General features: G+C 38.4%; 1 protein-coding gene across 1 annotated transcript in view; it reads right to left on the minus strand.

The window, feature by feature from the left end:
* Window positions 1–432: 432 nt before the first annotated feature.
* The window catches only part of ep400 (E1A binding protein p400), a 60,701-nt gene continuing 38,072 nt past the window's right edge, over window positions 433–23,061 (minus strand). Inside the window, 23 exon segments of the mRNA XM_052094367.1 lie at window positions 433–2,177; window positions 5,437–5,490; window positions 5,663–5,803; window positions 7,338–7,471; window positions 7,606–7,783; window positions 8,095–8,313; window positions 8,788–8,918; window positions 9,197–9,389; window positions 10,580–10,680; window positions 10,790–10,835; window positions 11,068–11,232; window positions 11,882–11,960; window positions 13,409–13,465; window positions 13,638–13,774; window positions 13,862–13,912; window positions 14,034–14,207; window positions 14,304–14,539; window positions 14,635–14,785; window positions 14,911–14,955; window positions 15,046–15,180; window positions 15,289–15,363; window positions 15,489–15,782; window positions 17,437–17,548. Coding sequence (XP_051950327.1) covers window positions 1,836–2,177; window positions 5,437–5,490; window positions 5,663–5,803; window positions 7,338–7,471; window positions 7,606–7,783; window positions 8,095–8,313; window positions 8,788–8,918; window positions 9,197–9,389; window positions 10,580–10,680; window positions 10,790–10,835; window positions 11,068–11,232; window positions 11,882–11,960; window positions 13,409–13,465; window positions 13,638–13,774; window positions 13,862–13,912; window positions 14,034–14,207; window positions 14,304–14,539; window positions 14,635–14,785; window positions 14,911–14,955; window positions 15,046–15,180; window positions 15,289–15,363; window positions 15,489–15,782; window positions 17,437–17,548 — 3,250 coding nt within the window. The 3' untranslated portion in view covers window positions 433–1,835.

Raw genomic sequence — 23,061 nt, forward strand, 5'->3', positions numbered from 1 at the left:
GCCACACATTCCTTCAATAAGCCACAAGATGAGCTTTCTAAAAGCTAAGAATAGGAACATTAAATAAGATCCCAACATTGTTCTATTGTGAATGTGGAACACACATTGTCCATGCAAGTAGTATTGCAGGTTACTAAAGATGAAAAATACCTGACTAGAATAAAATGTGAATTTTTGTATTGAGTGAACAAGATGCATCACAATGCTCAAATCCCTGTTGGCCAGTGTGCTGACACACACATACTGCTCACAGCAAGTCTGCACACAGACATACAGAAATGCATATCTACAGATTCCAAGCAGAACAGCTGACTTAATGTAATCTGAGACCCGCTGTAAAAAAAAACCTTACTAAATCTGGGTAACTTAAACATTCAGCCACACAAATCCAACTTGGTAAAGAAACCACATAAGCCATGCATGTGTAAAAACAACACTTTATACAATTAAGCTGAAAAAATTCAGTGAATAAACAACTACTTTACAAATACAAATGTTGTCCCCCCCCCCAATTATTTACATGTGTTGCTGACCCATTAACATCAATACAAATAGACATTTATAAACAAAAGCCCTGACATTATAGCTATTTCAGTACATAAGACGGTGTATCTGATACATTGACAACATTTTAAGTGGGATAAAAGAGTCTTGATCTAAATCCATTCATTAACCATTACAGGCCAACGTAAACACACCAAGGTCTCACTCAGTTGAATAATGGTCATATTGTTCATATGCATATATAGAGGGGCAAAAAAGGAAATATATCAAAGATGTGTTTTCAAACTGAATTTGGAAGACCAATACTTTCCATAGCTGGCATGAAATGGCTACAGTGTAGGATTATTTTTCTATCTATTTGTGGTCACATTAAATAACATTATAAAGTGTTGTATCACATACCACAAACATTTAATGTACAACTACAAAATCACAAGACATTTTCCATGTATCAAACTCAAATTATTCATTTTTTAACTTAAAATGCATGGTGGCATTCCTTTTAAGCACACCATATTTTATTTTTTGGAGGGATGTTGACCATTTCCTCTGCACATGATACAAGCTAATGTATATAGTCAACTCTTATATAGGGAAATACAATTCGTAGTCTGGGTGCTGACACTTTGTGATGAGTGATGCAAACTGTGATGAAATTGTCTTTCAGTAGTTCTATCAAACTAACTGTAGTTTCCCATCTCCACATCCATAAAGGATGTCTTCAAGCTTCAGCTATCCTTTACCATGATCATCAATAAATGTTTCAAAAGGAACATTTACCTACACAAACAACAAAAGGGAAAATAAATGTGAAAGCACAGTAGGGGACACACATATAGTATGACTGATTGAGCATAATGAATAACATTGAGATGATCTGCCAGAAACATCAAATGTTCCCGACACACCAAATGAAGTGTTGCAGAAAGTCGATGGGTGATACAATCCATATGCACTTCATCCATGACCTTAAAGAGTGTGATGACACTTTGACAAATGTATAAACAAAGTACAATGCATGGTAGAAAAAGAACAGCAAGCAATATACAGCTCAGTACAGAGATAATTACAAAATAAGCCATCATATAGACACTGTCTCTACCAAAGCCTCAGTCTGCACTCTTGTCATGCTTGGCTCCTGGACAGAAAACACTCATATAGACTCAAAAGTATACACTTTCTCTCTTGAGAAAAATAAAAAAGACACTTTCCCTCCATCCAGAAAGTTTTAGGTGTGTTCCTCTATAATAAAGGGTCACCATCAGTCTTCCCAAAACAAATAATAGCTAGCCCTATTTTGTGCCCAGGCACTTCTGACTCCTTAAGCCTCTCTAGCTGCCACTGCTGGGTTTGGCGGGAGTTTTAGAGCGCATGGCGCCCCCAGTGCGGGTGTTTCCTTTGCCCGGCTGGGGCTGAGGGGTGGAGGCCAGCTGCACTGGAGACTCAGCAGGAGGAGCCGCTGCAGAGCTCTGCTGCTGAGCGGGGCTGTGTGGGGGCGGAGTCTGGATTTGTGGGGAGGCTGCTGCTGCTGTTGTGACAACCTGCTGCTGGAGGAGTTTCTGTTGGACCATCTGGGTGGCCGTTGCAGTGCCCGCGGGAATAACCTGCACCTGAGCCGAACCAGCCACAGGTGTTGCCTGGGTTAGGGCCACCGTCTGAGGCTGCGCCTGGATCTACGCACATCACAAAATGAATTCAATGGCTAAATCAGGTGTTATGACAATTTGAGGATTTGATAAATCAATTCCAAATCAATGCAGAATCTATGATATCAATTAGGTAAATAACTTCTGACTGAGAGGCCAGCACACGCCACACCTAGAAGATTATTAAAGTCAACATAAAACAGCATTCAAACCCCATTTTAGATCTGTAATCTAACGTTCAATGGCAAGAAAATGTATGTGAACCCTTTAGAATTACCTGCATTTATGTATACATTTGTCTAAAAATCTGGTATGACCATCTAAGTTACAATAATGAACAAACACAATCTGTTTTAATTAATAACACACAGATTATTGTATTGTTCTTGTACATATTGAATACATTATTCAAACATTCACAGTGTATGTTGGAAAAAGTACACTGGTTGCCAAATATTTGGAATAACGTACAGATGTTGCTCTTATGGAAAGAAATTGGTACTTTTATTCACCAAAATGGCATTCAGCTGATCACAATGTATAGTCAGGACATTAATAACATAAAAAATTACTATTACAACATTGCAGTAATGACGGCTTTGTAGATTCTTGACATTCAAGCTGTCAGTTTGTCCAGATACTCAGGTGACATTTCAAACCACACTTCCTGTAGCACTTGGCATAGATGTGGCTGTCTTGTCGGGCACTTCTCACTCACCTTACAGTCTAACGGATCCCACAAAAGCTCAATGGGGTTAAGATCCATAACACTCTTTTCCAATTATCTGTTGTCCAATATCTGTGTTTCTTTGCCCACTCGAACCTTTTCTTTTTGTTTTTCTGTTTCAAAAGTGTCTTTTTCTTTGCAGTTCTTCCCATAAGGCCTGCACCCCTGAGCCTACTCTTTACTGTTGTACATGAAACTGGTGTTGAGCAGGTAGAATTTAATGAAGCTGTCAGCTGAGGACATCTGAGGCATCAATTTCTCAAACTAGTGGCTCTGATGTACTTATCTTCTTGTTTAGTTTTACATCTGGCCACATTTATTTCTGTCCTTGTTAGAGCCAGCTGTACTTTGTCTTTAAAGACTGTAGTGTACACACCTTTGTATGAAATCTTTCAAACATTGTATAGCCTTCATTCCTCAAAACAATGATTGAGTGACGAGTTTCTAGAGAAAGCCGTTTCTTTTTTTCTACTTTTGTCCTAATATTGACCTTAAAACATGCCAGTCTATTGCATATTGTGGCAACTCAAAAACAAATACAAAGACAAAGACAATGTTAAGCTTCATCTAACAAACCAAATAGCTTTCAACTGTGTTTGATATAATGGTGATTTTCTAGTACCAAATTAGCAATTTAGCATGATTACTGAAAAATAAGGTGTTGGAGTGATGGCTGCTGGAAATGGGGCCTGTCTAGATTTGATCAAAAATAACTTTATTCAAGTAGTGATAGTGCTGTTTTTACATCAGTAATGTCCTGACTATATACTTTGTGATCAGTTGAATGCCACTTTGATGAATTAAAGTACCAATTTCCTTCTCAGACAGCAAAATCTGGACATTATTCCAAACTTTTGGCCACCAGTGTATGTAAACCACTAAGCTAATGATGACAACAAAAGCTAATTAGAGTCAGTAGTTGGCAAACCTGGCAACCAATTAATGAAAGATTGGAGGTGTGGGTTAGAACTTTGATTTATAAAAAGCATTCAACAAAATTTGAGTTTGCTATTTCACAAGAAGCATCTGCTGACATAGATCATGCCTCACACAGAAGAGATCTCCGAAGACTTGCGATCAAGAATTGTTGCTTTGCATAAAGCTGGGAAGGGTTACAAATGTATATCAAAGAGCTTAGATGTACATCATTCCACAGTTATCTATAAATTATCTATAAATGCAGACCATTTATAACTGTGGCTACTCTCCCTAGAAGTCCAGCTAAGATGACTCATACGGCACACCGCAGAATGCTTGATGAGGTATAAAAAAAAATAAATAAAAAAAAAAAAGAACCCTGGAGCGACATCTAAAGACTTAAAAGGAATCAATGGAACTGATTAATATTTCTGTTTATGAGTCTACTATACGGAAAACATAAAACAGCCATGGTGTCCATGGCAGGACACCAAGGAAGCTGCTGCTTTCCAACAAAAACATTGCTGCACGCCTGAAGTTTGCAAAGACTTACTTTACACTTCACAATGCTAAAGTGAAAATGTTTTGGGGAGTGATGAAATGAAGGTTGAATTATTTGGGAAGAACACACAGCACTACGTATGGTGTAAAAAGGGCACCACATTCCAACATGAAAACATCATCCCAACGGTAAAGTACGGTGGAGGGAGCATCATGATTTGGGGCTGCATTACTACATCGGGGCCTGGACCACTTGCCGTCATTGAGGGAAAAATGAAAGTTTATCAAGATAACCTACAGGATAATATCAGGGTGGCTGTGCACCAGCTGAAGCTCAGTAGAAGTTGAGTGATGCAGCAGGATAATGACCCTAAACATCAAAGTAAATCCAGTACAGAATGGCTTCAAAAACAGAAAATCCACCTTTGGAGTGGCCCAGTCAGAGCACAGACCTTAACCCAATAGAGATGCTGTAGAATAACCTCAAGAGACCAGTTTACACCAGACATTCTAAGAATATGGCTGAGCTGAAGCAGTTCTGTAAGGAAGAATGGTCCAAAATTCCTGCTGAACATTGTGCAGGTCTAATCTGCAGCTACGAAAAATGCATGGTTGAGGTTATTGCTGCCAAATGAGGATCGAACATGGATTAAATCCATGGGAAATGTTCAATAAAGACATGAAAGATTATAATTTTTTGTGTGTTGTTGGCTTAAGCACATTGTGTTTGTTTATTCTTTTGACATTGAAGAAATCACATATGACCAATTAATGCAGAAAACCAGCTAATTCTAAAAGGTTTAGACACTTTTTATTGCCACTATATTTTCAAGTGAAACAGGATGAAATAATTTAGGGCAAGACTGGTTTTTATCTATTGTAAATTGACTGAATAGTAAAAAATGGTCTCTATATGACAGGTGGCTGGAGGGAAAGGTTTGAAAAATTGAGAGCTTGGTGACGTCTGCTAAAAAGCTATAACATTTTAATGAAAGATTACACAAACATTTTTTGTATTAATCATTAACAATTAGGGCGGAATGTGTATTGAGTAAATAAGGTGACAATTTATTTCATGTTGACTTTAAAACAATTTAAAATGGCTCACAACTTGTCCAAAGCACTCAAGAAAACTCTTACCTGCTGAGGAGAGGACACTATCTGCTGCTGTACTATTTGAGGAAGCTTAGCAACCTACAAGCAGAAGGGAAAATCACTACAAAGACAATCTGAACACTTAAACCACACACACACACATTCATAAAGCACTGCATATTTGCATTCTGATCACCTCATGTGTGTGTTGGGCCGATATGGTACAATGATGTTCTGCACAGGTTGTGGTTGTAAAAGAGTGATGGTTTACCTGAATCTGCTGTGCCGTCGCAGGTTTCTGAGGCTGTGCGATGGAGGTGGTGAAGAACTGTGTCTTGATGCCTGGCTGCAGCTGAGTGGTGGCCGCATACGTCACTTTTTGCTGCTGTTGAGCTGCGGTCTGAGCGGCCTGCTAAACCCCAAGAGATAAAAGGACTATAAAGAAACTTTCACAATGGTAAGATTTGAATTCAAAAGCATTGTGCAAAACACGGTTCAAAAATCTTAGCCCACTTGTGAAATTTTCGGATTTAATGAAACGCTGAATTGCAGAATTTACATGAAGTTCAAATGATCTTATTATTTGGAATGTCCCACTTCTGCTTTAATGATAGCATGCCCTGAAGCTGGTATGGACTCCACAAGTTTGTGCAAAAGCTGATGATCCATGTTATCCCAGCATGATTTGAGAATGTCCAAAAGAGCATATTGTGTGCTTCAATGGATGCAAAGGAATTGGACCTTTCATTTAAAAAGTTACCATGGTAAATTTCACAAATGTGCTTATTTGATTAGTGACCTAAAAATATAGCAGAATCTTGAATATTTCTTATTTGACATCACGATACTTTTTACAATTTTTTTATCCTAAATGCTCAGATACATTCATGGTAAAGTTCTTATTTGAGAGTATTTATTACACTGTTTGCGAACATTGACAATGATCACGAGCTGGGGGATACTTTGCAGTAGTATCGGTGTAGTATGACACCGATACTACTGCAAAGATAGGTATATAAAAGGGAGTCAATGGGCAGAATATGGAGAAAAGAATGAGGAGGCATTTTTCAATTTGGGCAGATGTGTGAATGGCTTCCAGCTGCAGATGGCACATGAATGAAGCAACATATCAAACAACAGAGTGAATATGCACTTAAGTCATTTTTATTTGTAAAGCGCTTCTCGCAATACACACCATTTCAAAGCAGCTTTACAGGAAATTATGCTGTAATGTCTTAAATATCAATGTCCCCTTTGAGCAGTTTCATTGAAAAATGTCATTAAAAATCATGCCTGAAAAGTATGTCTTTACGTCCCAAGAGAACAAGCCAAAGGTGACTACGGCAAGGAACCCAAAACCCCATAAGATGTTAGTTAATGGAGAGAAAAAATCTTGGGAGGAACCAGGCTCAGCTGGGGGAGCCAGTTTCCCTCTGGCTAAACAGCATGAATATAATGCTAATATCAATTAGCAATGTGTAATAGGAGTAATGTATTAATTGAGAAACTGTGTAAGAGTATTTGAGTAGACTTGTTCGAAAACGTCTAATCAAACAATCAGATAAGTTTGCACCAGCTCGGCAACTCTTCACGCCAGCGTGTTCATGTTGACTGAACCAAATGTTGGCATCAAAGTAGGTGGAGCACCAGGTCAAACCCACCGCTGATGTGGACCAATGGCAGTAAGAAGGTGTTTAGCAGCCGAAGTAAAGTTTGCGCTGGCAAAAACACATTCTTTTTGGCCAGATTATTTTCCAAATGAAAATCACACCAATTCGTTTTACTAGAAGTATATTGGTGCCTAATCCTAAGACTTGGTTTATGGTTTATTTCTGGGTATTAATTAGATATTGATTCTCATTTTTGGAATGTGGAATCAGACTTTATAAAACCGCTGTACAATCATTTAATATAATAAATCAGGACATTCGCTGATTTATTAGTACCTTTTGCTGCACAGCAGCTTGCGTTTGTGGAGGCTGTACTGCCTTTTGGACTGCAGCTGCCTGAGCTGCCGCCTGCTGCTTGTGTCTGTGCAACAGCTGCTGAACCTGGAAAGGGTGGGTTACCACCTGACCACCTGCGCATGCACGCATGCGCACACGCACGCACAGACAGACACACACACACACACAAAAACACTTTAGTCTACAAGAAAGCCCTTAAACGGGTGTAATGATGTTGAATTCTGCTTTTTTCGGAGTGAGTCTGTACCTGCTTTCTGCGCCTGTCCGATTGCAACACTGATGCCGGCCACAGTGACAGGTAGGGTTGTGACCCCAGCGGAGGAGACCACGGCAGGGACTGAGACTACAGGAGGGGGTTTGGTCAGAGTCACCTGGGCAGTTTGACCTGGCTGAGCTTGGATGGTTCCCGGGGCTGGGACACGTGTCTGAGAAAAGAGAAATAGATACATGTAAAGCTTATTTTCTTTATGCAATACAGTGATTTTATCCCAGGTAAGGGGAGTTCTTGGGCATAACTTAAAGCACTATTATGAAACAATGGAGACAGCCACAATAAAAGACACCAATGTTTAAAATGTATAACTATATTTATTAAAATGTATATTTGTTTTATAATAAAAATTCTGCATTCAAGTAATATAATTCACTGCTCATCCAATCAGGTTTCGGGTTTATAATTTTAGTTTTAAAACACAAATGGTTACATTTTAGTCTCCCTTCAAGAAGGTGTGCTTACCAGTCTAGCCACCTGTAAGTTGGTGACAGTAGCTCCAGTGAGTACAGCTCCTGCTCTGGGTGCAGCAACAGCAGCTAGCTGAGCGTTGGCCTGAGTCGAAGGAACAGCCTGCACCTGCTGCGGCTGCTGGGTGGATGCAGCCTGCTGGCCCTGAGCTGCAGCTACCGCCGCCACAACCTGCTGCTGTGCCATCTGCAGCTTCTGTTTCTTCAACAACTCCTTGAGAGAAAGAGAATAGGAGAAAGAAAAAGTTTGAAAGTGTTAAATAATTTGGCATACTGGAAAGTGAGGCAGAGATGTTTTCAGAAATTTGGCTTCGGTATGATACCTGCCGACTGATGAAATGTAAACAGGCCTGTTAAAGGATTCAATATTTAAATGAGATTAATTCACGATTATTATCAGATTTCTTTGATGCTAACGCTTTATGGCATTCAGTTCCTTTTTAAGGAAAGAAAAATGTGACATGTAAGAACTAGGTTCAGCAGTTCAATTACAGTAGATGACACATAATGTGCACACCATTGTTTACTACAGAGTGTTCTGTAGTAGGAAAGCTGTGGTGATTAATCCATTACACAACACTAGTTAAACATTGAGCAATACTGGAATTGCATCTAAACTTTCTTCACCATGGCAAGCATAACCACAAAGTGGACTGTGAAGTGTGAATTATGAAGGGTGTGTGTGTACCTGCTGTGGCTTTCCTACTGCTTTGATCTGCGGAGAAGCAGCCTGTTGCTGCTGCTGTATCTGTTGCTGTCTGAGCAGTTGGAGTTGGGCTTGTGTGATTTGCTTACCCTGAGGCAACTGCATACCTGCAGCTATAGATGGGGGGGTGTTAAGAGGTGTTATACAGAATGTGTCTAAGTCACCATTCAATTATATTGCATGAAATGCAATGGTGACTGACAAAAATATGTATTTTTCCACAGAAGAGAGAAAGTCAAAATGGTATGGAATAGCATGACAGTGAGTGAATAATGACTTTTCACTTTTGATTTGATTAAAACTTTATTGAAAAATGTGGGAGCATGACTCTCTGAATATGTCAATGAGCCCCAAACGCATATAACTTCTCTAAGTACGGCACTTGTTCTACCTGGAGCCACCAGCGTGCGTGTTTGGGACTGACCAAGAGTCAGATTGGTGGACACCACAGCTGATGCGGTCACTGGAGTAACGGCTCTGACGCCCTGACCAGTCGCTATGGCAACAACCTCTGCTGGTGCACCTGTGGCAGGAACGGCTCTCTGCTGGTTGTGAACCACTTGAGCTGTGGCCGTTCCTGCCGCCTGGAGAGTAAGCAGTTATTAGACACAGTTAACAATAACACTCAAAAACGAGCAATTTTATTACTCCAAATATGATACATTTGTACATTAATACTAAGATATATGCAACCATGCTCCCCTTAAATGTATATGTGGGTCTAAAAAGACAATCTTATGTACTCTATATTGCTGTATTACACTATACTTCCATATTACTCTATGTATTTGTTGTTCAAAATGGTGAAGGGTACTGACAAAAGAAAAGTTGCAGGTTCAAACACTAAGAAGTGGTCCAGGAGCTATTCCCATTGCATAACATTTACATTTATGCATTTGGCAGACGCTTTTATCCAAAGCGACTTACAGAACCCTTATAACAGGGACAATCCCCCTGAAGCAACCTGGAGTTAAGTGCCTTGCTCAAGGACACAATGGTGGTGGCTGTGGGGCTCGAACCAGCGTCCTTCTGATTACCAGATTACCAGTTATGTGCTTAGACCACTACACCACCATCACTCCATAACATTATTATAGGGGTCCTACTAGTGATACAAATTTTCTTAACATTTGAAAAAAAAAAAAAAAACATTCAAATAAATGTAAAAAAAAAAATTACTAAAAAAAACTGTTTACATGGTCAGTCACTTTAATTAAAGAATAGCTGCACTGGATCAAAGGACCACTTCATGTTAAAATGATAGTCAAAGTAGACAGCCATGTGATTTTTGACCCACATATGCATGCTAGGGTTAGCAAAAACATTTAATGTATATGGTAACACATTACAATAAGGTTCCATTTGTTAACATGGGCTATCAATGAACAATACTTTTACAGCATTTATTCATCTTGGTTAATGTTAATTTCTAAATATACTAGTACATTTTTAAAATCAAAAGTTGTACATGTTAACATTAGTTAATGCACTACAAACTAACATTGAACAATTATATTTTTATTAACTAGCATTAACAAAAATGTATAAATGCTGTGAAAATAGTTGTTTATTGTTAATGATACCTAATGCATTATCTAATGTTAACAAATGGAACCTTATTATAAAGTGTTGCTGTGTTTATCTTCATTATGTCAAATGTCTGTAGATATTAAAACGCATCTCTAACATCTCCTTAAACATCTAGGTTAAAGACTGTAGTCTTATGATTGTTACATGTGCAGTGGTAACTTGTGTTAGGATGGACAGGACTCACAGGAATGACTGGAGAGGCCAGACGTTTGTTTGCTTGGAACTGACCAGGTGTAACTCCAGCCACAGTGTTCACGATCACATTCCCGCTCACTGTAGCTGTTGCTTAAGTTAAAACAGAGAGAAAACAATGCTTCAAATTTCAACAGCACTTACTTCTGAAGCAAGTAGAATGAAGTTTTGGTTTCATTTAGGTTGTATGATATGAACCAACCTGGCTGGATGCTTGTTCCCACTGCAGCCGTTTTGATAGCTCCAGCCTTGAGACAACAAAACCAAACATTTACTCTATAAACATGTTATACCTCAGTAAGCATGTAATATACCTTTATTAAATATCCGTTAAGCACATAGTTAACGGCTTAGATCTTAAAATGTTATGTAAATGGAAAAGATAACGAGGAAAAAGTGTTTTATTAATCATTTGTCAAAATAAATAAATAAATAAATAAAATATCAGTTTGCGTTAATAAAGTATTAGAGAAGTCTTACCAGTACAGCTGTATTGGGGACTGCAGCTGCTCCAGGTTGGTTGGGCTGGGGGACTCCATTGGCCTGCGGCTGGGCTTGAGGCTGTGTCGCTGTCCCTTGAGGCTGGGCGGCTCCTGTGGACTGCTGCTGGGCTAGCTGCTGAGCCCTCTGCTGTTCAGCTAGTGCCTGCGAAAGATGCAGAGAGGAAAGGTTAGGACAGGGTTTAACAATGAGCAACAGGGAGCATTGGTCCCTTGTTACAGTAGATTAGGTCACATTATTCCAAATAATTCTAGAAATACATTACTGTGCAAACGTCTTGGGCACATAAGATGTTTCACAAAAGCATTTGTCTTAAGATGGTTATTTATATCTTCAGCTTTAGTGTGTCAATAGGAAATATCAATGCTGTACTCTCAAACATTACTTTTGCAAATAGAAAAGATTAGAATAGAAAACAGGGAGCCTTGCAACAGAAGTCATGGCCCCCACAAAGCCCCCCACTGAACATCGAGTCAGTCTGAGATTACATGGAGACAAGCAATTGAGACAGCCGAAATAGATAGAAGAACTGTGGTGAATTCTCCAAGAAGCTTGGAACATCTTATCTGCCAACAACCAAGAAAAACTGTGTCCAGGTGTTCCTAGAAGAATTACTGCTGTTTTAATGGCAAAGGTGGTCACACCGAATATTGATGTAGCTTTATGTTTACTGGACTTTGTATGACAATAAGAGAAAATGAAAAATATTTATGTCATTATATTTTAAGACATCCTCACTATGCAACATTTTTCACAAGTGCCTAAAACTTTTGCACAGTACTGTAGGTCTCACCTTTTTCTCTTTAGCGATTCTCTCAGCTCTCTGTGAGGCAACCTGAATAGGAGGCAGAGGCTTGTCGTAGCTTATTCCACTGAAAGTCACAGAAGAAATAGAAACAGGTTAACAACGAATGGTTACAGCATTTTAGTATATGCATCTAACAAATATAACATATTATAGTATATATTAGTAGTGACCAATCTGTTTTTTTTTTTTTTAAATGATCATTATCTGTCTGTCTAACAATACTGTAACCAGATAAAATCAGGTCGTTGAATGTTTCCAAAATTAAACAGCATTCTTGCCCACGTTTGTAAAAAAGTACTTAACAGCTATCCAACTTTTGTACCATACATTATTTTGTTCTGATTTTACTTTAACCTCTTCAACTATGGGCCATTTTTGAGCTACTGCCTGCAATTTTTCACACATTTCAATTTAAAAGCCCACCATTCACACATACTGTGGACTAAATGTCAAAAATTTTATTTTTTCATAAATAATAAGTTTAAAATCTTATAATGAACAAAATTGTAGTTATGTTCACTCCATCTCCATCCAAAAGTCTTACTTTATTCCAGTACTAGAAAAATAATTAATCTTTCATCACAATTTGCAGATCTGAAAAGTAGGTTGCTCTAACCATTTTAGCCCTCACTGATTCTCGTCCATAGGATTCAATCTAATTTTCATGCACCACCCCCAATGTTTCATCAAATATCTCGGCTTCTGAGTGGACTAGAAGCTCAATCTAGGTGACATTAGAAAGCAGAGATATCCCCTTTGTGATGATATCATTTTGTCATTATTAGTTGATAACATATATTTCTGGACAGCATAATTAATTCTGGACATTTAATATAACATTGGATTATTCAAGAAAGCTCACAGACAAGTAAAAAATGGCTTACGTAAAACTGTCTAATGTAAGAACATATAAAAAATTTTTGCTATCTGGGGGCTTATAGCAGCACTGATTAGCACATAAGAGAAGTTTGTATATGATGTCATGCAGAAATCATGTCACTTTGTGTTTGTTTTGATAATCTTTCAAACTCTGGTATTAGGGCCACAAAATAATATTCCTGAGAGAGCTTTAATTTGATTTATGATTAGTCTATTTAAGTGCTATCTGAAAGACCTTTATATTCATATTAATATTTCAACCACATTACCTCTAGGTAGCACTTATTTGCATCATGGATATTTTTGTTATTTTCTATGAATCTAGTTATCTTTGGAAAGTTCAGATTCTAAGCTTTCAAACGATATCACATATCCCTGACTTGTGTATTCGGGGATATTAACATTTTTAGCGCAAACATTTTTCGCGACATTGCGCCCCCTTTTGGAAGAGTTTAATAATGTAAAATTTGTAGCTTCAATGAGAACACTTTTTTACCAACATAACACACACTGCGTGTTTATACTATCAGCTATTGATATTGCCCAATATGTTTATTTCTGTGCATCCCTAATTATTTGTGAACAGCAGACCATCATATGGCTGTATAAACAAGATGACGTCAGACTCAATACCTCTCAGCCAGCACAGATGCATGCTTGGGGTTCTTCTGGAATGGATTCATGCCCAGTCTATGGACAAGCAAATGACAAAATACACTCAAAAATATGAAGCTGATTGTTTTTATGCCTTCACAAAATTATGGCCAAACATTAGCTTTGCACATGCATCTTAACACAATCTAAATTCAACATTTAAGTTGCTTAATGGTGCTTGGGTGTTGAACATATTTTCTGCACATACAGTGGTTTAATGGGTGGGCTCCTCTTGCTAGCGATGATTTTAATCAGCTCAAAGCGACTGTTGTACAGTTGGATCTGGGTGGTATTGTCGTCTTGTGAATAGATCTGAGACGTGCGCAGAGGTCGACTGTTTTTGGACTGTGCAAGAATGGAAGTATTACCCAGGAAATAGGAGACAGAAAATACGTATAACAAGACAAATCATTACGTTTTGAAACTAGTTACCTTATAAATGCTCTTGGTCTTGTTCTTTTTAGGGTTAGCTTCATATATTAGCTGTTGGAAAAGTTGCACAATTATTATCATACACTGACAGAACATCACAAAGGAAAATAATAAGGGAACAAAAGAGCAAAGTCTGTCAAAGTCAAAAATCTGACTGGTGTAGATATCTCACCTTGCCCTCTTCTCTAGGGATGATGACATTCTCATAGCGGTTGCGGCACTGTTTGGGCGAGCGGTAGATCCTGCTGCAGGAGTTCACCACGTCACTCACCAAGTCCCAGTTAGGGGTGTGGGCCGGAGACACGATGGTCAGGTTCAGAGGAAGCTCCAGTAACTGCTTCACAGCCTACAAACACAGACAGAAAGACAGAATTACAACATATAACACTAACACACATGCAGTTATTTTTGATAATATACTATCATGTAATGGTTTGAGTACCTGAAGCAAAGCCCAGTCCTCACTAATGAGCCACTCAGGGTTGTCCGGTCCAGCATCCATGGCTGGTTTGAGCAGTGAGGGCAGTGGTTTGGCAAAGGGAGCCTGTTGTTTCAGAGAGAAGTTCTTTTTTTGGTCTTTACCCTCTCGTCTCACCTTGAGCAGACTGGCCTTATCAAAGAGAGAACGTGGAGGAATCACTGCTTCACCCTGCCCCTTCTTTTTCTTACGCCCCACTGCTAAGAGACAGGAAATACAGTGAAATGTAGCATTAGTTTGAGCACATTAAGTTCAGATGTAGCCAATTGTGAAAGCACTTCTTGAGCAGCCTAACCTGATGGGTCCATGTGTCTCTTACGCTCTTTGCGGACATAGACGGGAGGCAGTTTAGACTCTGGCATTGGCGCAGAGTCATACATGAGGCAGATGACAGAGTCAATGTAAATATCATTGTCATCCTGGGGAGGGGTTAGAGGAGTCCACAGCTACAGACAAGAGCAACAGTCACATGAGTTATACAATATAATTTAAAGCATTTTGATTAATAAGTATGAGTAGAATATACTCTCACTGTTTTATTCACTTTGAGAGAGCATTGTCTAAAACTTACTGGCATAATCTCTGTTTGGCCATCCTCATTCTCAAATACATACTCCTGCAGAAAGGATGGGGACAGGTTGTCAGATCTGCAGTTCTATTTGACATTAACACCTAGTGGAAAACACATTTAAGCAGGGATTTGTACCATGTTGTATGCATCCTCCCTGGTGTAAGTGAACAAATCCTCCTCATCTTCCAGCATCATCTGCTTGTCTTTCTCCACCTTCAGTCTCTGCAGATGCTGCAGCTCCCAGCCTCTCTTAGCCGCCTCTATACGCTCCTACAATTAACACAAACACATTTATGCCAAATTGAACTATCTTTCCAAAGCATTGATAGGATGATCAATGCAATACAACCATCATAATGCATAAAAACTGCTTCATACCTTCACTGCCTGTTCATCATCACTGATGTGTAGGTACTCCAGATAGTGTAGAGCATATCTTTCAATAGGAGTCAGCTGGACAACAACACACACACACACACATCAATAAATACATATTCTACAATACACGCCTTACATTCATTGCAACATATTTAACTTCCATAAGCTGAACTGACACACTCATATTTGCCCAATCTTACCTGCTCCATAACTGCTGCCAGCTCCTCTAACTGGGATGCATCCCCTCTCACTCCTTCCTCTACCGCCATCTCATCATCTCCTCCCTCCACCTCTTCACTTCCTTTATCCTCTCTCTCTACCTTCGTCTCCTCCTCCTCGGTCTCTAGTCGGATGCTGTTGAGGGCTTGGATGTAGGGTCTGGCCACATGAGGGGGGATGGACTCAGATGGGAAGGGCTCCTGATGGAGAACTACAAACTCTTCCACTTTCTCTCCAGAGCCGGCCTCCACCTCAAACAGATCCTGAATGGTGCGCTGTAAATCGCAAACACAACTTTGAGTATATACTGGGAGTATAATCTTCAGCCAAGGAACTAGCTGTGGATTTTGAGTGATAATGTCATGGTATAACTATATAGTTGCAGAGCATGTGTACATTATACAGGGTTTCTGCAGGTTTTATGAAGCAAAATTTATGACTTCAAGATCTTTTTAAGACGAACTAAAGAAAATGTAAGGAATCAGTGGGGGATCCCACATTTTTTTCAAACGAGGTATCATAACAGTTGCATTTTGTATTTATTTTGTACTGCCCCGAAGAAGCTATTTGTCATAACACATCCACACATATATTCTACATGACAAAATAGTAACTGAATTTACACACATGATCCTGTTAAGAAGTTTACATTCCCTTGGTTCTCGATGATCAATAACTGATTGTGTAATAATTATTCATGAATCCCTGCTTTGTACTTTTCTTAAGAAAAAAAAAAAACATCTTCTACACTTTTGACTTCTTTCCAACAGTGGCTATATATAAGGTCCAGATTTGGACAATTGAGGGACTAATACACAACTATTACAAAAGGTTTAAACAATTATTGATGCTCAAGAAGGCAACATAAGAACCACCAAGGGGTGCAAACTTTTGAAAAGTATGATTTGTGTAAATAAGAGTACATTTTGTATTATGTAGCTTTTGAAGGGCAGTACTACTCTCTTTTACACATTCTGAAAGGGGTGTGGAAACTTATAAAACACAAAAGGGTTATGCAAACTACTGCACTTAACTGTATAGGCTATATAGTTTGTGAAAATTTACATTTTATATTATATTTAGTTTTTTCACGATTTAACCACATTTTAGCTTTTTGTAATCTACAAATTCCATGTAGCCTATCCTATCCATATAATGTCATATTTCATGTGTAATTATGAAATGACAAAAGTTCACAACATTGTAACAAAAAATTCAAAATACAACCCCCACATCTGAACATAAGTGCTTGTACTATGTAAAAAGTGCAGTGCAGCTGTCTAAATGTGACATTGTCTGATTTACCTCCATGCTCGTGTGGAAATTAACATTACAGAAAAATACTCGCTTACATATTCACGTGCTGAACGAAGAAATAGATCAGCTTCTTTCACCTCGTTGTTGAAAAAAAAAAAATGTTATTGGTGCATTTCTACTTGCGCTGACTGACAGGATGACAAAGAGTTTACGCCAAGTGCATGACGTCATTGCCATGGTAAACAGATACATTTCAGCAGAAAGACTAGAATGAAAGTATCATCAAATCAAAATGCAACGCTTTGAAATTGCTTCTCTTCTCTGCAAAAGATACCAAAGACAATAGCGAGAAGGAAAATTAGTACATCAAAAGTAAAAATAAATCTGTGACCCTACCAGCTGAAACCAGGACATAATTAAAATGTTTAGAGAATTGTCGGGACACACCTCTGCAAAAAAGGACGTCTGGTCACCCTACTTAAACGCAACAAGAAAACAATCCCGCTACAAGAAAACAATCCATCATACAACATTTAATGCCATGACTTTATAAATTAAAGACTTGTTGCTCCAATTTAAGACCTTTTTAAAGGCCTTATTTTGCGGAAGGCCAAATTAAGAATTTAAGACCTGCGGAAACCGTGATTAATGGAGACAGCTGTATGTGTTTACCTGGGTTAAAAAAGCCAGAGTGTAGTCCATGCCCTGAGCAGCCACTTCTCGTATAAGGTCCTTAGTGCCATTCTTCAAGAGCTTCTCCTCGATGGAGTTCCCGCTCTCCAACCTAACAAAGAATAGCATTAGTAAAAACACAAACCCACAGCAAAAACAAAACACAGTAAAACAATTAACAAATATAGCTGCTAGCACCATGGGAAGATTTCCAACAGGTAACTTTTGGAAATCAATGCAAGTTGGATGCATGCATTTGGCATTTGACATTATTATAAACAAAGAAAGTTAAAAGAAACTAAAGTGTCACTACTGTGGAAAGATTGGCATATCAAGCGAAACTGCCAAGATCAAATGCGCTCAAAGCAAAGAATTCAACAGAGGTAAAAAAAAAGGTATGATTTAAAAATACAGCAAATATAAGCAAAATAAGGCTCAAATTAAGAAAAGAGAAAACCGCAGTTCAGATAGAGAAAGTGGTGGATTAACAGTGAATCATCTACTATCTGCAAGTTCTGAAAAGGAATGAAAACTGGATTGTAGATTCAGGGGCAACTTGTCACATGTGCAATGACAAAAGAATGTTTGCAGAGTTCAGTAATCTAGAGTCACAAGAGGTCACACTAGGAGATGGATCCTCTGTTTAAGCAACAGGATGTGGAATAGTACCTCTACAAATGATTCATATGGTAAGACAAAGAAATGTAATTTGAATGAAGTGTTGTATGTACCACAACTTTTATACAATAGTGTCAAAAGCAACAAAGTCAGGAAAAACTGTCAGTTTCAAAGAGGATGAATGCTATATCACAGATGCAAAATTAAATTAATTATTGTACTATGTAAACTGTGAAAAGACTACAGGGGTACCAAACAGAGTGCGCAAATGTGCATAAGGAAAATAATGAGAATGTCTGGCACTGATGTTATGGTCATCTAGGAAAGCAAAATTTGAATAAGCTATCAAATTAGTTTTTAGTAGATGGTTTTAACTTTAATGCATCACTTTTGTGAACCATGTGCTGAAGGAAAGCATCATCGCAGTACGTTCAAAACCATTGATCAAAAGCCACTTTTTTCAATTCGAACCACTTGTTTTGAAATGAAAGCAAATGTCATTAAGAGGAGCTAAATATTTTCTGACATTCATTGAAGAAAAGACTCACTATGTGTGGATATATTTTATGAAACATAAGGATGAAGTATTTTAAAAATGTCTTGAGTTGCAAGCAACGGTGGAAAACAGCATTGGAAGAAGGCTGAAAGTCCTACGTACTGCTGATGGAGAAGAATATATGTCAGCTGAGTATCAGAAATTTCTAAAAAGACGAGTTCAACATGAGCTCACTGTACCAAAAATTCCTGAACAAAATGGAGTAGTTGAATGAATTAACAGGACACTAATGGAAATTATGAGATCAATGATAGCTAATGCTAATTTACCACAGTATTTCAGGGCAAAAGCACTCTCAACAGCTGTATACCTGAGAAACAGAAGTCCAACAAAACCTGTTAAAGTTATGACACCATTCGAAAACTGGACTGGTGAGAAACCAAAGGTTGATCATCTGCGCATATTTGGATGTACTGCATATGCACACATATCAAAGGATGAATCAAAAGAAACTGTATTCTAAAGCGAAGAAGAGCATCTTTCTGGAGAAACAAAAGGATATCGACTCCATGATCAGAAACAGGCAAAAGTGTTCTACAGTACAGATGTGATTATTAATGAGAAGGATATCACACTTGAAAAGGAGTCAAAAACAGATGGTGTTTGACTGTCAAGAAACTGTTTCTGAGGAACCAATTGAGCCAGATGTCAAAAGATCAAAGAGTGTGAGAAAATCACTATGGTGAGTAGAATACAGTTGCAAGCAACAAAACAAATGAGCCAAAGACTGTAAAAGTAGCGTTGTTTAGCACTGACAAAGCAAAATGGAAGGAAGGTATGGAAAAGGAAATCATGTCCTTGCATGAAAATAGTGTTTGAGATCTAGAAGAACTGCCAAAAGGTTACAAAGCAGTGGGATGTAAATTGGTGTTCAAGACTAAATTTGATGCTGATGGCAATCTTGAGACACAAAACAGATTTAGTCACACAAGGTTTTTCCCCAGATGTTTGAACGGACTATGATGAAATTTTCAGTCCAGTTGTCAGATTTGAATCAGTGAGAACAATAGTAGCTCTGGCTGCACAACATAATTTAAAGCTGAATCAAATGGATGTTAAAACAGCTTTTCTGAATGGAGAACTAAAGGAAGTAGTGTACATGAAACAACCAGAAGGTTTTGTTGTGCAGCTGCTACCACATGCAAGACATGTGAGAAACATTTGAGTAAAAGTTCTTAAGTTCTGTTAAAAGTCCATTGTCTCTTCATTTTTCAATACAACAAAGGCCGTCTTACACAGCCATTTTAAACCTGTTAACTCCAAACCAGTGCTGTTTGTTTGTGCTCGATTTGTGCCTTTAAAAGAAACACTGTATCCATTTCCCTAAATTCCTTAGAAACAAGAATTTGAATTTGGTAGCAGTGATGTCACTCTCCACCCCATATCATCCAAATCGCACCAAACCGGTGTCGGTCAAATCGCACCAAACCGGTGTCGGTCAAATCGCACCAAATTTGTGCCATTAAAAGATACGTCATAACATATTCCTTTCTTTGTATTTAACAGGATTGTTTAGATTACCAGATTTGGTCTGATATTTAAACCAGGGATGCAAACTTCTCACATTTCAGCTAAAGTCACTTTTTCTGAAGCTAATCGGACCAAATTGTTTGGTAATACTTTCAAAATTGTCCTTATTAAAATCACTTTAAATGGTTACTTTAAGCTTAAAAACTTAAACTAAAAACTTGAAACTCAGTTATCTTCGATTTATCTACAACAATAGCAAAACATAGCAAAATGCAATACCAAAAAAATTAAATAGTAATAGTTAATGAATATAATTTTTTATTTTACAAGATACAAGATCTTATGAATATAAAATAAATATAGCCTACACAACCAGTCCAAAGGACACTGACCAAGTTTGTTTCTCAATCTTAAAACCTTTTGAAAATTCAACATGCCAAGTACCTCAAAAACATGTGAATATTCATAAAAAAGAAATTATGACATTTAATGCATTGCCATGGCAACACTATTTATAATATCAAGAATCACTTCAGAATTTTAAATTGACATTATTAAAATTTTTTAAGCACTACAAGTGGGTAGAGGGATATTTCAAAGTCTGTTAAAAGTGCCACACTTCCGAGTCATATGGCGCCATGCGAGGGTCTGACGTGTGAATGGTGAGCGTTGCGCACTTTGCTAGTTAATACTTTTTGTGTCATAAACCGGTGAGTTTCGATACACCCTGTTCCATTACTGTTCTATGAAGACGTTATGTCAAAGAATTTAAAATCATCAGGCTCTGGAGACATTAAAAGACACTTATGTGCTCAAGCTGACACCCCTGACAGGGCTGCAGACCAGGGACTCAATTTGAATGGTGCGGCACGAGAGATTCAGCATCAACTGTCGAGCATGTTGGCAAAAGTCGTTGTTGACTTGGAGGATCTTGCTGTAATACGTCGATCGATCACTGCCATGGAGACGAAATACTCTGAGGTGGTTACAAGAGTGTCGGATGTCGAGAAACGGATAGATTATCTGGAATCATCATAGAGGGAATTAGCTGCTAACCCGCTAGCGACCAAGAAAGACTTTGAACAGGTTTGGGAAAGACTTAGAGAATCGTATTCAGCAAAACAATACCCGAATTGTTGGAATTCCTGAGAAATAAGAAGGCCGAGATATAGTGAAATTCCTAGACAAGCTCTTCCTGAGTCTACTCGACATAACAGACCATAAGCTGGAAATCGAGTGAGTTCACAGGGTTTCGGCTCGGAGATCCACTGAGGAAGACTCATCAATTCTGGACAAAATCCTGATATCATCCAATAAAGATCTTGTGTTACATGAAGCGAGGTGTAAAGGACAGCTTTTCTTGGAAGAACCACAGCATTTTCTTGCTCCCAGACTTTGCAAAATCGACAAGAGAGAAACACGATCGATTCAAAGAATGCAAGAAACTCTTACATCAGCAGAAGGTCGCTTTTGCACTGATGTTCCCGGCCAAATTGAGAATAGATACTAAGGATGGCCACAAAATACATACAATATTTAATGCAATGAGAAAGTTATTGTGCAACACTGTCTATGCAGCCGAGTGGACCTGACTCACTGAACATTCACTTGACCATCTGAGGAACTGAGTGCCTTCTTTGTTTCTTTTTGTGCTGGTTCCACCTAGCGGCTGGATTATGTTTTGTGGAGTAACACTCCTTTGAGACAGCTTGTAGATGAATCAGCACATTCTTTGTGCTTATGCCTCCTATTGGTTGGAGTTTTTTTCTAATTTGAGTGATTAGGGCATTTCTTTGCACTTATGTAACAGCGGAGTGATCCCAACTCACTGAACATTCACTTGACGGTCCGACGAAAGTGGGCGCCTTTGTTTCTTTATGTGCTTGTTACGCCTAGCGGCTGGAGATTGTTTTGTAGAAGAACTCATCTTCGGAACAGTTATGTGGATGAATCTACACATCTTTGTGTTTATCCCGCCTATTGGCTGGAGTTTGTTTTATAGATTATTTTCTGTTGTGTAATGCTGTCTCAAATTTTGTTTTGTTTGTTAGGTTCTGGGGGAAATTCGGGGTATGACTTTTGCAATAATTCTGTAAGGTGGTCTATATTTATGAATAAGAAATATGATATTGCGTTTTTTCAAGAATACATTTTTTTCAACAGTCCATAAGATTTATTCTAGAATAGACTTTAAAAAAATATATATTTTAGTCCCTCAATTCATCGGTTGTTGATTGCTCAACTGAAAACATCTTAAGTCTCAGATCATGCCCTGGTGAGTTTAGAGGTGTTGCCACAAACAGAGAAAAATAAATCATATAGTTGGTGATTTAATATATCCCTTTTGCAAAATCCTGAATTTCAAAAAACCTTAAGGGCCGAAATCAATGTTTCTATGGAGACCAAATGGTCCTCAGTATCCTCTGTGGGCGTGGCTTGGGAGGAACTTATGGCAGTTCTTAGGAGTCGGATCATGCAGTGTGCCTCATTCATCAAAAAATCCAAAGCACGAGAACTCGTGGAGTTGGAAGGGAATATTAAAAGTGCCAAGGCAGAGCTGAAGTGCCGAATGTCGTCAGATGGCATCAGAGAATTGACCCAACTGAAATACAGATATAACACTATTTTGTCACAGAAGGTGGATTTTTGGCCATTTAGGGCAAGAGAGTCATACTTTGAGCCGGGGGACAAAGCAGGAAAATTTCTGGATAGCTATAATGTACTGTGCAAAAGTTTTAGAAACTTAAGATGTTTCACAAAAATATTTGTCTTTAGGACAAATACATTTTAGACTCGAGACGGCATTGTCCCCCACAGAACCTCCCACTTACCATTGTTTCAGTCTGGGACTACATAAAGAGACAGAAGCAACTGAGACAGCCGAAATAGATAGAAGAACTGTGGTAAATTCTCCAAGAAGCTTGGCACATCCTATCTGCCAACAACCAAGAAAAACTGTGTCCAGGTGTACCTAGGAGAAT

The sequence above is a fragment of the Xyrauchen texanus genome, chromosome 27 (assembly GCF_025860055.1).
Source record: "Xyrauchen texanus isolate HMW12.3.18 chromosome 27, RBS_HiC_50CHRs, whole genome shotgun sequence".
In the NCBI taxonomy this organism is placed as follows: domain Eukaryota; kingdom Metazoa; phylum Chordata; class Actinopteri; order Cypriniformes; family Catostomidae; genus Xyrauchen; species Xyrauchen texanus.